The following is a 12,739-nucleotide window of genomic DNA, read 5'->3' as shown; positions in this document are numbered from 1 at the left end:
TGTTTATTTTCTTAAAACATTGCTGGAAAACCTAATCAGCACATGGCTTCTTACTAATTTTTCTCAACCTCATTATTTAATTTTCTTTACATATGTTGATTATGAATATGATAATTTATACTGAATGTTTACTTCCCAGGAGAGTCAATCTGTACAAAGTCATACATTCCAGAATTGTATTCACCTCTAATTTAGATCATTTGTTTTTATTTTAGACTAGTAGAATTATTTTCATTTATTAACTTACTAATGGATTCCCATCCCTACCCCAGTACTAGGGATTGAAGCCAGTGCCTTGGGTATGCTAGACAAATGTTCTACCACTGAGCCTCATCACTCTATCCCTTCTATTTTTTTGAAATAGGACCTTACTAAATTGCCCAGGCTGGTCTCAACTTGGAATCCTCCTGTCTTAGTTTCCTGGTTAGTTGGGATTATAGGCATCTGCCACGATGCCTGGCTAGGATTTGCTCATTTTTGGGGGAACTAGTTTCCTATATTCTCCAAATTTGTTGGATTATCATGTTACTTTAGTGTTCTGTAATAGGATACCCAAAAGACTTTTATCCTTCTTTTGACTTGGATTCTACAGAAATGCTAGAGCAGTCTTTCCTCACCCTAGCAAAATCTCTTACTTTCTCATCCTTCATTATCAAACTTTGAACTTATACTGTTCAACCAGCTCCTAAGAAGCTTGTAGTCAGATTTTAATGCCTTTTCTCTTTATCATCCTCTTCTAACTGTAACATTTTTTTTCCTGGGTCAGGTATAATCTTAGAAATACCTTAATATTCTTTGTATTATCTCCCATTATCCCTGGTTTGCCTTGCACATGTTATTTAGAATAGTGATCTCCTAACCTCACATTTTCTGCTTAATTTCATTGAATATTCATTAAGTACAGTTTCCCCATTCCCTCAAGTTCATTAGTTTTCCATTGCCTACTCTCATTCTTCCAGTTTCATGTTTTGTCTAAGATAATAAATAAAACTGAATACCTGTCTTTTTTTTTTATCCCAGCTCTCTTTGCAGTTAGCCCATTAAATACTGGCAGTTGAACCCAGGGGTGCTTTCCACTGAGCTGTACCTTCAGTCCTTTTTATTTTTTGAAGGGTCTGACTAATTTTCTGAGGCTGGCTTTGAACTTCCCGTCTTCCTGTCTTGGCCTCTGGGCTCACTGAGATTATAGGCATGTGTCACTGCGCCTAGCTTAATGTGCAGTTTTAATGGAGGTATATACTTTGTTGAACATTCCAAATTCTACTCTGTAGTCAGAAAATTATATCCTGAACTGCCAAAATAACAGTAGCATGGAAGGAAATAGGTCTCCTTCACTCTACTAAAAAGTAAAATTGGGAAATTGATTCTTATGAGAGCCCCAAAAGAGTGTATTTTATATGCCGGTGTAGCACATATAGCAAAATGTCAAATTTTAAAAGATCAACACTAGGGCTAGAGCTCAATGGTTAGATGCCTCACATGGATGAGGTACTACAAACAGAATGAAGATAAATGTGTTTAAGTTTTCTTTTAATGTTTACTAGGACTAATTTAATTGTTAATAAAAAAAAAGTTGAATATGATAGTGAATATAAGGAAAAGTGAGGATTATTTTTCTACTTATGATAGTCTGTTTTCAGTGGTTCTTTGTTCTTTGTTTTAACCATAATAGACAGGGAAAAATGCATTTTTCGTGGGGGATCTTGGAAAGATTGTGAAGAAACATAGTCAATGGCAGAATGTAGTGGCTCAGATAAAGCCATTTTACACAGTGAAGTGCAACTCTACTCCAGCTGTACTTGAGATTTTGGCAGCTCTTGGAATTGGATTTGCTTGTTCCAGTAAAGTAAGTATTTTGGATTTGTTTGTTTGTTTTTTTTTTTTTTTTAACTAATCACAACATTTAGAATTCACTTTAATTTCTAGCTACCCACAGCAATAGCAGAACAAATATAAAAAAATTTTGACTTCTGGGTGGATTTTAAATAATTTTATTCAAACACAGTCCATTACTAGAAATCTATTAACTCTTCAGTTTTACCAATAGAAAAGTTTCAATGTGATGATTTTTTGAAAAACTTTCTCTGTTAATCATGAACTTTAATTTATTATTCATTCTTAGGCCTAGAGCTAGCTCTCTAGACCAAACTACTACTGACTAGCAAATACTTCTAAACTGAGATTTTTTTTTCTTTTTAAAGGTTTTATTTTTACTTTTTTAAAACAAGAAGTATAGGGAAGCATTAAATATAATTTTAGTCTAATCAAAAATAACCTATGAAGGCTGGGGATGTGGCTCAAGCGGTAGCGTGCTCACATGGCATGCGCGTGTCGCTGGGTTCGATCTCAGCACCACATACAAATAAAGATGTTGTATCTGCCAAAAACTAAAAAATAAATATAGTTTTTTTTTTTTAGAGAGAGAATTTTTTAATGTTTATTAAAAAATTATCGCATGCCAGGCGAGCGCGCTACCGCTTGAGCCACATCCCCAGCTCCAAAACATATATATATAAAAAACTCTCTCTCTTTAAAAAAAATAATAGCCTATGAATTTTATGGACAAGGCCTTAGATTATAACCCATCACTGCAAAAAAGTATATGAGAGTGATTGAATGAAAGCAATCAAAAGTTCTTCCTTTTAGATGAGTGTTCAAAATGTCTTTTCACAGAATGAAATGGCTTTACTGCAGGAATTGGGTGTATCTCCAGAAAATATCATTTACATAAGTCCTTGCAAGCAAGTTTCTCAGATAAAGTATGCAGCAAAAATTGGAGTAAATATCATGACATGTGACAGTGAGATTGAATTGAAGAAAATCGCACGTAACCATCCAAATGCCAAGTAAGTCCAAAAAAAATAAGTACTTGAATATTATCGGATTACTTAGGGCATGAGTCTGTTTTGCGGGGAAGGAGGGGAATTTTTGGTAGAGCAGTGGTATGTAGGTAATTATAATTTATCTAGAGTTCCTATATGAAAAATGCTAATAGCATTTTTATTGATTGCCTCCTTTGGTCCTCTTGATGTAGAATTGGGATAAAGTAACTGCACTTTGGGATATAATCTTAATTTTAAATTCAAGGGAAAAATGGTGTGAAAAATGGTGTGTGAGACCATAGCTATATTAAGAGTGATATTTTCCTGAAAAAAAATGTATCGTACCTGTATTTTTTTTATTGAGCTATATAAGTTTTGTAAGGTATCCTGGCAGCATTTATTACTCTGAAAACCTTGGGATAAAGTCCTTTTGGAAGAAAAATTATAGGGAATCACTTTTCTTTAAAGACAAACCTAACTGCTTTGTGGTCTTAAGACAAACTTTGACGTGGTCATTTACTGTGTTAGATTGTAAACCAAATGGTACCTTCTTCATAGAGCTGATTCTCCTCTTGGAATATCAGTCTTGCCTTCTGATCATTTGTCATTCACTAGGAGTTCCATGGGTAAATGGTTTTATAAGCAGCATTTATGTGTTCGTAGCTTTTGGTGGCTTATCAATTACTTAATTCCTGATAGTAGAGACATTTAATCAGTTTGTCTCGGTTTTCCTGGTTTTAAAGGAATTAGATTTGTGTCAAGCATAGTAAATGCTGCCATTTAGACACTTGTAGTAACTCAAATATTTAGTGTGTATAATGAAGGGTTACCTAGCTAAAAAAAATCTAGGAACTTTGACACTAAAAGTCCCAGTGTTTTTATTGAAAGACATTGATGGCATTGCTATTCAATTTAGTCTTTCTAGGTGCATTTATGGACTGATGGACTTCATTTGAAAGTAATGTCTCTCATTACAGAGCCCAAATGACTCTTGCTGCTACAAGAGTCATAAACTTGCTGCATTTTCCAAAATCCCATCCTTGTAAGCTTCATGCCTTAGGCCCTAATTGCTAGTTTTTTCTCTATACAGGATTGTTTTTCATTAGGTTCACTTGATTCATCCATCGCTGGATTTGGGAGCACTGACAACATAGTCAACGATTACTTCCTACAATCTTCAGGCTTCAAATGTGCTGATGATGATGTAAACCAACTCTGCCCCAATCATCTTCCTCTTCTCTTAGGGTCTTACTACATATTGCAACAGAAGATACTATTGGAGGTGAAGAGGGTAGCATGAAGTTTGGCACTACACTGAAGAACTGTAGGCATCTCTTGGAATGTGCTAAGGAACTTGATGTCCAAATAATTGGGGTCAAGTGAGTATTTGTTTTAAACTTCATTTTTTGGTGATAATCTCTCTCTCTCTAGAACCTCATCTCTAGCCCCTATATCAATCACATCATTTTAGGTTGGATGGGTGGGATTTACTAGAATTTAATGAATATTAAAATGGCATTCAATTGCTAAGTTATTGTAGGTTTTGTTTCTCATCTGATTTTTTTTTTCCTCTTTTTAATCCTTCAGGGCCATTTCAATAATTCAGACTTTGTTTTATCCTTTAAATTTTTTAAATGCAAGGAAACCTATATCCAGAAGTGTAATGATTTGGTCAAAATCTCAGAACAAATGAAGGATACAATAATACTAAGCCCCAGATTTTCTGGGTTTCCAGTCCATTGCTAGTCTCAAATTACAGTGAAAGATCTTGCTTTTTAAAATGTTCACAAAGATGTATAGTTCATTGTATATCTTTCCATATATTTTGTACACACAAAAAAAGTTGGTAACCTTTTAAATGAAATTGAAGATTGGGCTGGGGATGTGGCTCAAGCTGTTAGCATGCTCACCTGGCATGCGCAGGGCGCTGGGTTTGATCCTCAGCACCACTACGTTAAAAAAATAAAATAAAATAAAGATGTTGGGTCTACCGAAAACTAAACAAAAAATATTAAATAAGAAAGTTCTCTCTCAAAAAAAAAAAGAAAGAAAGAAATTGAAGATTGCTGTATTCTGCACAGTAGATAAATTTTTGGGGTGTTTACATTTCTGTGGATTTTATATTTGGTCAGATACATTTGACCAAATTTGAGATCCCATTTGTATAAAAGCATGTCCTCTTTTATTACAATGAAGTGTGACTATCTGACTCATTAAAAAATTTTTTTCATAGCATTACAATATCATTCAAATATCACCGTTTCTTAAAAAGCCTAGTATTTTGACTTGGATAATTAGATATTTGATGAAATTAATGTATGACTAATGGTATCAATATGATGAATGATAATTGAAAGGAATTTAAGTGCTTTGAAAACTTAGTACTGCTTTAAATTCATTACTCTTATTTCTTTTAGATTTCATGTTTCAAGTGCTTGCAAAGAATCTCAAGTATACGTACATGCTCTATCTGATGCTCGATGTGTATTTGACATGGCTGTAAGTTTGTTCTTCAGATTATTTTGTAGTTTAAGCCAGGATATTATTTAAGACTAAGACTCAGTATTGTTTTTTGTCTGTGTGAATTACTCAGTTTTACATATGTTTAATAGTACAAGGATTCAGGGTTCAATGCAGTCATACTCCTTAAGTGGGTAAAGGAATGAAATAGTATTTTACATGTCTAAAAGAGTGCAGGTAACATCAGGGAAATGGTAATATACTTAACATTAAGTTAATCTGTTGCTTGTTAATAAAAACCAAGAATTTGATTACTGAAGATCAGAAAACAGATCTTTACCTTCGGGGGAGGGGTTTGAAATGTTCTCATATCCAAAAGCATGTAAAAGTTTTGTTTTTCATCTCTAGGGAGAATTTGGTTTTACAATGAACATGTTAGACATTGGTGGAGGCTTTACAGGAACTGAATTTCAATTGGAAGAGGTAAACATTTTTCAGTTGATGGATATATTGGAATAATTTACCTTCTTTGCTTCTTATTGAGTGGCTAGACCAAGGTTTTTATAATGGCAGAACATTCATAAAGAAAATCAACAGGCAATGAGAAATCCTAGTCAATTTTAAAGTTTAAAATTCTTGAAATTTTTTGAATTCTATGGCTAGTGATTTGGCTCAGTGGTAGAGTATTTGCCTAGTATACATGAGGCCCTGAGTTCAACCCCCAGCAATGGGGAAGGGGAAAAAAAAATCTTTGAGCCCTGTAACATTATCACAAAATATCCCCTCACCTAGTAGTCCTAGTCAGGTCAGCCCAGGGCTTGGTGAATACTAGGCAAGCCATACTGTCAGTCTCACAAAGATTTCCTATTTCAGTTTCTATTCTTTTTTTTTTTTTTTTTTGGTACCAGGGATTGAACCCAGGGGCGCTTAACTGCTGAACCACATCTCCAGTCCTTTTTAATTTTCACTTAGAGACAGGGTCCTGCTAAGTTGCTTAGAGTCTTTCCAAGTTGCCAAATCTGGCTTTGAACTGTGATCTTCCTGCCTCAGCCTCCCAAACTGCTGGGATTACAGGTGTGTGCTACCATACCAGGCCCTTCAGTTTCTATTCTCGAAGTCCAGATTAATTTAATTTCAATAACTGATGTCTTTCGCCTTCTTGTTCAGCCCTCTTTCCCTCATTCTATAATATTTAGAAATTTGTTTGAAATGAATTAAGGCTTTTTAAAATTAATGCCATTCTGATTGTTAGAAAATTTTAACTTGAAAAGCTGAGTGTGGTAGCATACATGTGTAATCCCAGCCCCTCGGGAGGCTGAGTCAGGAGGATTATGAGTTCAAAGCTAGCCTTAGCAATGGTGAGGTGCTAAGCAACTCAGTGAGACCCTGTCTCTAAATAAAATACAAAATAGGGCTGGGGCTATAGCTCAGTAGTTGAGTGCTCTTGATTGAGTTCAATCCCTGGTACTTCCCCAACCAACATTTTAATTTTTTTTATTTTTTTTACTTGAAAGCAAACTTGTGCATTTTTGGAGAGGTACCTAACTAAATAGCTAAGCTTTGTGGTCTGTAATTAGAGCTTTTTAATTTTCCTAGGAAAACTTAGTAATAGATGTGAAGCTCTTAATATTGAGAATTCTGTAATCCAGCATTGATACCATAATCTGGAATTTAAAATCCATAGGTTAATCATGTTATCAGCCCTCTGTTGGATATCTACTTTCCTGAAGGCTCTGGCATTAAGATAATTTCAGAACCTGGAAGCTACTATGTGTCTTCTGCATTTACACTTGCAGTTAATATCATTGCAAAGAAAGTTGTCGAAAATGATAAATTTTCCTCTGGAGGTAAGTTATTAAAGTTCATAGTTTTATTTTTGTTAGTAGATAATTCCAGATAGTTTGGGGGTGAATAGGTGCTCAAAATTATGGGTAGTTTTTAGCCAGCTAGGGAATTTTTCAAAAGGTAGTTTCATAAGACTTTAACACAGCTCTCTTGGTATTGATGTTTATATATATATATATATATATATATATATATGCTTGAGATGAACTTCCAGATGATTGGTTCTCATCCCTTATCGAAAGCCAGTTTCATGTGATCTCTGTTAACATTCCTCTTGGCCTCAAATGGATTAGAGGGAGAATCTAACCTATATTTTTCTTACACAAGGACCAACAGAGAATCTTTATATCTATTCTTCAAGTCAAATCAGTAAAAATGTATTATTAGATAGTTAGTTCATTGTATCAGTATCACTATAGGAAAGTAAGGCTTTTACATTAATGTGACTTAATTGCTTTTGGAATGGATTAGTGCATAGGAATATGAACAGTTTACCCAATACTGTCCTTTACAGTAAACTTTTCCTCTCTTCCATAATTAAAATGCAATCCAAGATCACATATTGCATTTATTTCCCCTTTTTCATCATACTTTTACCCCATTGGTTTTAGCATTTATTAAATCATTCTAACTTTGTTACTGAGGTTGGCCTTTAAAGGATAGTTTTTGCTTTCCCCACATTGATACATATTTATTGAGAATTGTACTCAATGGGTTATATAATCTATTAACTTTCATTATTGTACAGTCAGATTTGAGTTCTTTGACATGCCCCATTATTCACTGAAGACTTTTGTAGTTTCTGGTTCATGAAGATGTTCTAGGATCCCCAGCACAAGAGGCGTACACCCATAATATCCCAGCTTGGAAAGCTGAGGCAGAATGATATCACAAGTTTGAGACCAGCCTCAGCAACTTAATGAGAACCTATCTCAAAGTAAAAAATAAAAAGGGCTATATGCTCCCTGGTAGAATACCTAATTTAGCTTCTTTGGTATGATAAAAGTAATATCACATTTTAGTCTCCATAGCATGAAAGAGATTTGATGAACTGAATCTAGATGGCTTTTTCAATGTAGTTTTACCTTTTCATCCTGCTACTGTCAGTGTATATACATGAGTCTGGTTGCTCCCCATCTTTACTGATGTTTTGGTATTGCCAGTCTTTGAGTTGATCCAGAAAGTAGGTTTGTGGAGGTGACGGTAGCTCATGATGTAGAACTTTTTTCATGTGCTCATTGGTCATCTTTGGTGAAGTGTATGTTCAGTCTTTCAGGCTAAATTTTAAGGTATTTCATTGTATAAGTTTTTTTCTCTTTTTTAAAGTTACTATATTGAGAAATGTGAAAATTATACTGGTCTTATAGATATTAAACTCAGTTTATTTTATAATACATTCTAAACCAACTATATTAGACATATTATTATGAATGTATCTTTTTTCTTAGTAGGAAAAACCGGGAGTGATGAACCAGCTTTTATGTATTATATGAATGATGGTGTTTATGGTTCTTTTGCAAGTAAACTATCTGAGGACTTAAATACCATTCCAGAGGTTCACAAGGTAAGTTCTATTACAAATAATACCAAAATTTATTTGGTAGTTTAAAAACCTAGTTGTAGGGAGTGGGTGTTGCTCAGTGTCAGAGCCATTGCTTAGCATGTCATGTCAGCAACCCTCCCTCCCCAAAAAAGAAAACCACAACTAGGTCTTATTTTTAATATGTGCCCCAATTTTTTTGAGAAAAACTTTAGAGTGGGGAGATGTCCCTGTTTAGAGAGTCGTCCCCGCCCCGCCTTTTTTTTTTTCACTGAGCCCTTTAGTCTGCTGTGTTTGTGTTTAATGGTATCATTCTTCTTTGTGCCTGGTCCTAGGTCTCCCTTCCATGGACAGTTTAGGTTGAGATCCAAGCTAGTGAAAAATGCTTATTATCACCCTAGAACTTCAGTACCTACATGAGTTTGACTAAAAACCTTATTTTAAAAAAAGTCTGGGCTGGGGATGTGGCTCAAGCGGTAGTGCGCTCGCCTGGCATGCGTGCGGCCCGGGTTCGATCCTCAGCACCACATACAAACAAAGATGTTGTGTCCGCCAAAAAAACTAAAAAATAAATGTTAAAAAAAAAAATTCTTAAAAAAAAAAAAAGTCTTTTCCTTTCCTACAGAAATACAAGGAAGATGAGCCTCTCTTTACAAGCAGCCTTTGGGGTCCATCCTGTGATGAGCTTGATCAGATTGTGGAAAACTGTCTACTTCCTGAGCTGAATGTGGGTGATTGGCTTATCTTTGATAACATGGGAGCAGATTCTTTCCATGAACCATCTGCTTTTAATGATTTTCAGAGGCCAGCTATTTATTACATGATGTCATTCAGTGATTGGTAAGCTGATTTTTTTATTTTCAAGTAGGTATAGGATATTTGGAGGTGACATTTTAGATTGGCTAATATGTTCTTAACAAGTGGATAATTTAATTGAAAAATGATAATCGTAAAGATTACTGGAAGACTAGTTATGGCTCTATTATCCATTTGTTAAGTGATTCTTCTTTGCAAAGACAATATGCAAACTTTTGCTTACTTCTTTTTTATATATAGGTATGAAATGCAAGATGCTGGAATTACTTCAGACACAATGATGAAGAACTTCTTCTTTGTGCCTTCTTGCATTCAGCTGAGCCAAGAAGACAGCTTTTCCACTGAAGCTTAAACAGGCATTCACGCTTCTTTAGATCTGAAGTTAGCAGGTTAAGCTTGTCTGGTCTACATTCCGGTGAAAAAAAATTAAACAATCTTATTCTGTTAATTCTCTTGGAAACAAAAATTAATAGTAATAGCTATTTGGGACCAGACGAAATCAGCTTTCATTTATAATTCATTTTGGGGGTAATGGGAGATTTAGATAATGTATCCAGATTTAAACTTACCAGTTTGAACAGCCCCTTAAGTGTTTAAAATAAAATATGCAACAAAATGGATGACTTAGTGGAGATGGAAGCCCACTAATTGGGTTCCCCATTAAACCGTTTACATACAAGTACACAGTTTTTATACTAAGGATTCGTGTTAAAAAGTCTTGTAAAGTTAATGTCTTTCACCCAGATATATCAGATGTCAGTGGAAGGCAAACGTGACTTCATTAGATACGTTTAGTGTATTTAGAATGTGTAAATTTGTGCTTTGAACTGTAGTTTAATAAATGTAAAATTGCATCATAGTATTTGTTGTATTTGACCTAATGTAACCCTTGTATGATTGCAATAAAATTTTGTGTAGATTTTACTGTTTTTTCAGGCTAAAACTTTGGGAAAGGGGCTAGATAGGAAAGGTAGTTTTGAAATAGATGTGTATATGGTCTGTTTTGAGGGTTATTTTTCTTTATAGCCCATTTAAGTTTAGTTTGGCTTAGTCCATTTTGGTTTTTTTCAGTTATTTAATTAGTAATTTAAAGTGTGGTAAATCATTGTGAAGTTCAGATTCATTAATGGAGAGTTGATGTGCATTAAGCATGATGTTTAACCATTTTAACACCAAAAACCGTTAATCCTGCATAAACCAATTGTAACAATTAGTAGGTGTTTCTGTATAGGTAGAATGCATAGAGTACCTTAGTAAATCTTTGAATCACAAATCTTTCGGCTGACATGGAAGATTCTATTAAATACTTTGAATAAACTTGGTTGGGGGGGAGGGAGATAAAATTGCAGAAAACTGCAGAGCACTAAAACTTAAAGAAGGGCTACATCTATAACCAGAAATCTGATGCTCTTTTGCACAGAATATTTAAATTCAGAATGGGGAGGGGGTCTGGGGTGAAGCACACTTAATTTTTTCTTTTTTCTTCAATTTTTTAATTGCAGTGATTTCAAATTTTAGGATTCTCTTTTTGTTATTGGTTTGAACTATTCCCTTAGTTTCTTGTTGTTTTTCTATTTGTTCAGCTTAGTAATTCCTTTAAAATCTTTCATACTAAAATTTTATGGTGGTTGGGGAAGGGACTTAGCAGCACTAACCTGACAGTTGTCAGGAATTTGCTTTGTTCACTGCTAGTGTATTAGTAATCCTAGATCTCAGAATCACAATAGTAATAAAACAAACAACAGGGGTCATTTTTTCCTAACTTACTCTATGTTCAGATGTGGAATTTCTGTCCCCCAAGAGGAAATGTAACTTCACTTTGGTGCCAATGGACAGAAAATTCTACCTGTGCTACATAGGAGAAGTTTGGAATGCACTTAATAGCTGGTTTTTACACCTTGATTTCAAGGTGGAAAGAAATCGATCATGAATCTCTAATTTCAATCTCAAACCGGTAGGTGCTTAATGTTTTTGATTTAATTAATGCCCATTTTTGAATTTCATGGGTTCTACTAAAAAATTTAGGACCCCAGTCCATTGTCCTCTAATTGCCCTTGGACTTTACCAAGGTATAATGGGGTTTTATGCAAAATTCCAATTTACCATGCAATCTTTTTTTCTTATTAACTGAAATGAGAATAAATAACACTCTACCTTCTTCATATATTGTTGGTTATTGTGGTCCAGAAATGCCAAATCCTTTAAAAGATATGGTACAAGTTTTGAGTCATTTGGCTTAACTTTACAGGCTTGAGCTTCATGGCATGTCAATTTTGCCATCCTATAGGAGAGCAACAGTTCAGAGTTGCAGGTATCACATGTGAATGATGTATGTGAATGAAACTTAAGAAATGTCTGTATTGTATTTGAAGACTGTTTACCATAAATCTGAAGTTTGAACCTATGTATTTCAATTTGGTATGCTAACAACTGAATTAATGTAAAATCTTTTTATATACTATTGTAATCTCAGTTCAAAATTTAACTGAAAATATAAAACCCAAATGATTTCTATATAGTAAATTGAACTGTAAAGGTAACTTGTGTGTGGTTCTGAATACACAGATAAAATGTTTTTATTCCTCCTCATGTTTTACTTTGATGGCTTCTATCACAAAATAGAGGTGAGATTTTACATTTCAGCCTTGTGTATATTGCAACTATTTTTTTCAGAGTCTTCATTATAAACAACTTAGTAAGATGATGCTGGGTGTTAACATACACGACAGTGAAGGTTTTGATGAATCTCAGTATAGGAGCGAGCAAGGATGTTTTAGGGGCCATCTTTTTCTACACACTTTATTTCATCAGCCTCCTAATTTTGTTTTAGATTTGGATTATGAAATAGTTTTGTATAAATTTAGATATTCCATGTAATGTGGGTACTGACATTCAGTACACAATTGGGTTAAAAAAAAACAAACTTATTTGCCAACTGTTGGCTTCACGAAATCCTCTGAACTTTGCTGAATTGAATATCAGCATTTCTTTGTTCTTGGAACACTTTTGTTGATTGGGCAACTTGATAACATATTAGGTTTAAAGACTTCTTATTTAGGCATTCCAGTATATAGGTTGGCAGTTAAAAATGAAAAATTGACTCCAATCAGCCAGGTTCTATTCCTGCTTGCCACTCCCTGTGCATGGTGGTAATGAAAGTACTAGCTTTCTAAAGTTAAAGGGACATAACACTTCTAAGGTGCCCTGAGTCTTGGTTTCCTTGCATATAGGATGGAGACAACAACCTAACTTTATT

General features: G+C 34.4%; 1 protein-coding gene across 3 annotated transcripts in view; it reads left to right on the top strand.

The window, feature by feature from the left end:
- Azin1 (antizyme inhibitor 1) overlaps window positions 1-12,058 on the top strand; it is a 30,442-nt gene extending 18,384 nt beyond the window's left edge. For 2 of the 3 annotated variants that reach the window (XM_046464713.2, XM_046464715.2), the window contains 9 exons: window positions 1,673-1,846; window positions 2,674-2,846; window positions 4,067-4,201; window positions 5,240-5,321; window positions 5,691-5,765; window positions 6,967-7,129; window positions 8,576-8,691; window positions 9,293-9,507; window positions 9,724-12,058. In XM_046464713.2, the coding sequence (XP_046320669.1) occupies window positions 1,673-1,846; window positions 2,674-2,846; window positions 4,067-4,201; window positions 5,240-5,321; window positions 5,691-5,765; window positions 6,967-7,129; window positions 8,576-8,691; window positions 9,293-9,507; window positions 9,724-9,835 (1,245 nt within the window). In that variant the 3' untranslated portion in view covers window positions 9,836-12,058. Of the gene's footprint in view, window positions 1-1,672; window positions 1,847-2,673; window positions 2,847-3,912; window positions 4,202-5,239; window positions 5,322-5,690; window positions 5,766-6,966; window positions 7,130-8,575; window positions 8,692-9,292; window positions 9,508-9,723 lie in introns of those variants that run through there. The other variant, XM_058585649.1, reaches the window with a different exon arrangement.
- The last annotated feature ends 681 nt before the right edge of the window (window positions 12,059-12,739 follow it).

Source organism: Marmota monax, unplaced genomic scaffold, assembly GCF_021218885.2.
Source record: "Marmota monax isolate L192 unplaced genomic scaffold, Marmota_monax_Labrador192_F-V1.1 WCK01_AAM20220418_F8-fsc00003, whole genome shotgun sequence".
NCBI lineage: Eukaryota > Metazoa > Chordata > Mammalia > Rodentia > Sciuridae > Marmota > Marmota monax.
This window is presented reverse-complemented; position numbering and strand designations above follow the sequence as displayed.